Source organism: Macrosteles quadrilineatus, unplaced genomic scaffold, assembly GCF_028750875.1.
Source record: "Macrosteles quadrilineatus isolate MER2022 unplaced genomic scaffold, UCM_ALF_1.0 Scaffold_1__1_contigs__length_201487025, whole genome shotgun sequence".
In the NCBI taxonomy this organism is placed as follows: domain Eukaryota; kingdom Metazoa; phylum Arthropoda; class Insecta; order Hemiptera; family Cicadellidae; genus Macrosteles; species Macrosteles quadrilineatus.
In genome coordinates this window covers 84,183,590-84,188,261 of record NW_026542594.1, presented here as the reverse complement: position 1 = coordinate 84,188,261, position 4,672 = coordinate 84,183,590, and the positions used below count along the sequence as shown (strand labels likewise).

The 4,672-nt window shown below is 33.3% G+C and overlaps 1 protein-coding gene across 1 annotated transcript; it reads right to left on the bottom strand.

Moving 5' to 3' along the window:
- Nucleotides 1-1,904: 1,904 nt before the first annotated feature.
- On the bottom strand, nt 1,905-3,956 carry LOC128998533 (uncharacterized). The gene is made up of 2 exons (XM_054424708.1): nt 3,531-3,956; nt 1,905-2,939 (listed from the first exon to the last, which is right to left on the bottom strand). The coding sequence occupies exons 1-2, from the start codon at nt 3,954-3,956 to the stop codon at nt 1,905-1,907; spliced, it is 1,461 nt and encodes a 486-aa protein (XP_054280683.1).
- Between the last annotated feature and the right edge of the window lie 716 nt (nt 3,957-4,672).

Sequence of the window (4,672 nt, the reverse complement as noted above, 5' to 3'; positions counted from 1 at the left end):
CTTAGTTTAAAGGCTTAAATTCTTCTTTCTTCGGTTAACTTAATTTGGATATTTTGCCAATACTTTACTTTATATTTTCACAATTTATTTCACAACTAATATAGTTTCTATGTGCTCTTCTTGAATAGCTAAACTGCACTCTCCTTTTCATTGTTGTAAATCATATCAAGTTATGGGGTTCACATAAATAAAAACATGGTTGTATTTTATTAATAATCTTGAACCCAGATGGATGGTGTTCTGATTGGAGGATTTGTTTTTGAATAATAATTTTTGAATAAGCCAATGAATACATTTTTGATTTTAAATTATATATATGTTGAGACAATATGGTTTTAATAATATTAAAAATGGACATGAAATATTGAAAATATAACAAGATTGAGTTTGAAAATAAAATAAGGACTATAATTATAAACATTGAATTTTGAGTCATTACAATATCCCCTCAGAAAATATGTAATTAAATTTTTAATGACATATTTTCGCTAAATGACGAAAAATATATTTAACATTATACAGCAAATAACAAATATTGAGATGAAATTGAGTTGAAACAAAAATCTAACAAACTTAACATTAAGGTTTAACTAGAACAAATTTCAGTTGGAATGAACATAACAATAAAATAATTCTAAAATAGCAAAATGATTACTATCCCCTCCTATCTTCTACAAACATTAAAAAAAACATAACATTAATTTAAGTGGTTAAAACAATTTTTTTTATTTTTTACATAATAAATGAATGGAGTGATGAACAAATGTTGAAATATGAAATGAACATGAGACATATAAGAGATGTATGATTCTTATAGGTACCATGGAGTACATTAAATGAATAGTTGTTTGTGATTGCTTGATGATAACCTCTTATAACTAAATACATTAAATTTGTGATTATGACTATAGTTTAACTATTGGGACAGAGGTAACTGGAGAAATTGGCTTGTTCACTCACTGCTTGTGTGGGTATGATTTAAAATTCTTCCCTTTTACAGCAATGTTTATAGGGTTAAGCACACATTACAGTTTATCTTCTATCTTCGGTTATGGTGTGTAGATCGGTTCAATGTATTTCTTCATGGAGGATATATATGATAGGGTCCATATAATTTATCATTGTAGAGATCACTTATGTGGTATGTTGATCGTCCAAGTATTGGGGAAATCGGTTTGAAGGTCTTCATGTAATTGTGGGTCTGTGGTTCTTTCTTGGGTAAGTGATATTCTTTGTACATTGTAAAATAGTTTTCTTCATTGTTATAGTAGTTATCATATGGCCTTTGGCAATTGCTTATATCTATTTGACATACTTGTCCCATTTTAATACTCATATCACATTTTGGATTAATATCAGTATCATTAATTGTTAAGCTTAATTTATTTTCATTGGAATCTATCTTTAGTCGGAGTTCTGTTAATGTGTCCATACCAAATATCACAGGTTTAATTAAATTAGGTATGATAAGAAATTGAAGCCAGATGGTCTGATGTTTAATGGTTACAGGGGCATAAATGATTCTTGCAACACACGTTTTGATTTTTCACCAGTAGCTGTAGTTATTGTCGTATTAGACAAAGGAAGTTCTTCAAATGGTTGAATTATTTTTTGATTCTCTTTGAAACATTGTTCGGAAATACATGTTATTGTAGAACCAGTAGCGATTAATGCTTTTGTTGGGAGATTATTGATTCTAATATCTATTTCAGGGCATTTAACTGGTTTGGATACAGGAAATTTATTATTTTCAGTGGGTTCATTTAATAAAAAATCTTGATCACACATTATATTATTTATCGAAAAATTGTTAGGGTTATTTAAAGAATTATTTTCGAGGATATTTGCTGTTGATATCGCTGTAGTTGTTATGATGTTGGTAGTTGATGGTCCTCGGCTTACATCTACAGCGACGGGTCGTTTCCCTGGCTGGTGTATGAGGGGTTGAAATTTGTTGGAGATCTTTGTTGTGTTGCTGTGTCATGTGGACTGTCTTGACTTATCATGGCACATACTTGTTTTTGCTCATTTGTAGGATATGGTTTGCTGTTATTGTAATAGTATTGATTAGGCCTTTGGTGGTATCGGTTTTGATCAGTGAGCGTATTGGTATAAGGATGCTGTCTGTGGTTTTGATTGTAGTTTTTGCGAGGATCATGTCTGAAACGGTTGTATGGCTGATATTGGTGTTCTCTAGGTTCTTGATGTTCTTGGTGTGGTGTCCGTATAGCATAAGATGATGTTTTTGGTTGATAGGCTCGATGGTTAATATCAGAGCTATATGGTGGAGTCTTGTTACGATGTAAAGGACTATTTGGTCGGTGATCCATATTATGGTAGTTCGCAGGTTTGCTCCTTTTGGGTCCATCTCGGATATCTTCTTTTTGCAGAAGTCTTTCGAATGCTCGAATTGTTGTCACGTTCTGTACTTGAATGCTATCTTGGATGAGTTGATCAAATCGTTCGCTTAACAGGATCACTATTTCCTCTTCAGTCATTTGTGGTGTAATAGACTGTAGCAATAGGACTCTCTCAGTAAAATATTCAGTTCTGTTGAGCGTTCCATTAGGTTTGTAATGTTCGGCTTCAATCTTGCTACGTACTCCTCTTTGTACTTCACGGCTCCAGTATTTCATGGTGAATTCTTCGGAGAATCTTTCCCAACTGTTAATGTCTGCCTTAACCAGTTGAAGCCATCTGGACGCTGGTCCTTCAAAACTGACGTCGAGCAGATCTTTCAGAATTTCAACAGGGTCGTTATTAGGATTTCTTTCTATCCTTTTAGCGTAGAACCGTTTAAGTTTTTGTAGATATTCATTTGGATTTATAGTTCTTCCATTGAATTTAGGGATTTGTCTTTCCATTGGGTCAGATCCCGAACATATGATTTGAATAGGATTGTCGTTCCGGATTGGTGAATGATGTTTCAGTTTTAGTGACTGTACTTCACTTTCACATTTGTTTAGAGTTTCAGTAATAGTTTTAATTTCGTTTTGTTGTTCTTGGATAAGATTATTTTGTATGTGTAATTTAGGAACAATTTCATTGTGGATGGATTGTGCATAATATTTAGCAATATTTTCACTGTCGGTTTTTGTTTGTAGCACTAATGCTTTCATATTTTGTTCTAACTTTTGTTCTTGTTGTTCCAAGTTATTAGTTACAAATGTCTGGATATTTATTTTTGATTCGTCAATTTGATTTGTGATTTGAAATTGAAATTCTTTGTTTTCTTGATTTTGGGACTGTTGGTTAACTTTTAGGACATTTAATTCCTGGCGAAATTCACTTTGTGTTGTTCTAATGTCATTTATTTGTTCTGTTAGAATTTTTTGACATGATTTTATCTCACGGTTTAGCTCTATTCGGGTCTGATCTAATTTTTGGTTTAGTTGTGTGTTGGTTTGATCAAGTTTAGTGTTAAACTGTTCTAGAAAATTAAATATTTTGTTCAAATCCGGTTGTTCAGTAGTTTGCGTAGCTTTAGCTTCAGGTGTTTGAGAAGTTGCGTGCGGGAGTGTTGGGATTACGTCATTGGGACGGTTTTCAATGGTCGGAGACTCGGTCTCTAACAGCTGGAAACTTGCTTCGGGCGTCTTCGTTAACCCTCGGATGATTCCGTGTGTCGATGTGGTTCTAATATCAGCTGACTGTGAATGTGTGCTTTGATTGGCTGCGGGTCTTTGGTGTACTTCAATAATCTCGGCCCGGTCCGTTGATTCTGATTGGTCGCTCTCGTTCCGGTTCAAATCTTCGACACTGGGTCCACTGGGATTGAAACGTTCCGAACCCGAACCGGTGTTAGATTCATCTTGGCCTTCTACATAGGTTAGGTTTTCCATTTCTTCTGTTGACAGATTTGACGATTCGTCTGATTCATGTTGTTGAAATGATAATGCAGGATAACGTCTCGGTTGTCTCAAATTATAGTGATTATCGTTATCGTTGTTAGCCATTTTGTTTACGACGGTGTAAGGGAACAGGGATATTATAGGACAAGTTGGGTATCGTTATAACAATAATGAGCTAGGCCTAAGCTTTACGACATGAAATAAATCTGTTTTACCTTATAGTAGCCTATTTATTTTTAGAATTACAAGTCGTTTAGTTAGTACCTAATATTGGTGGGACATAAGTTGTGGGAAATCGGGATTCTTAATCCTACCTAACTTCTTAAGAGTAGGCCTAACATACGTAAGTAGCCTATTAGCCTATTGGTATTTATTAGCCTATTTTAGATTGTCTCAACATACGATTATGAAATCTTTTGATTCAAGCCTATTACGTTGGGCGCCATTGAAATAAACCCTTAATATGGTTTATATTCTAATCTTATCTTAAACAATAATAATTTGAGGACAGAGGTTTTAAAGCATGAACTTCTTCATTTAATGGTACATAAGTTAAATGATTAATATAGGGTTACAAAAAATTGTTCAGGGGTGGGGATTCGTGCTGGCCGAATCAAAAGATTTCCAATTTAAATTTTCAATGAGTATGGTAAATTATAAATTTAATAATCTTTCAAAAAACAATAAATTAAATAGAAAGGATTTTGATTTTAATTAATGGAGGTAAATAGGGTCCAAATGGATGCTTGAGGAGTCTATAAGTTAGTCTGAGTTAATAAATGGAATGTTCTCACCAATCTTCTGTAATAATAATTTTCTTC

Bases quoted from the DNA above. Each gene is read 5' to 3' on its own strand.
- LOC128998533 (XM_054424708.1), bottom strand. From the start codon at position 3,956: ATGGCTAACAACGATAACGATAATCACTATAATTTGAGACAACCGAGA. The intron at 2,940-3,530 runs GTAATCCCAACA...AGTGAAGTACAG, and splicing joins TTGAAAACCGTCCCAATGAC to TCACTAAAACTGAAACATCA.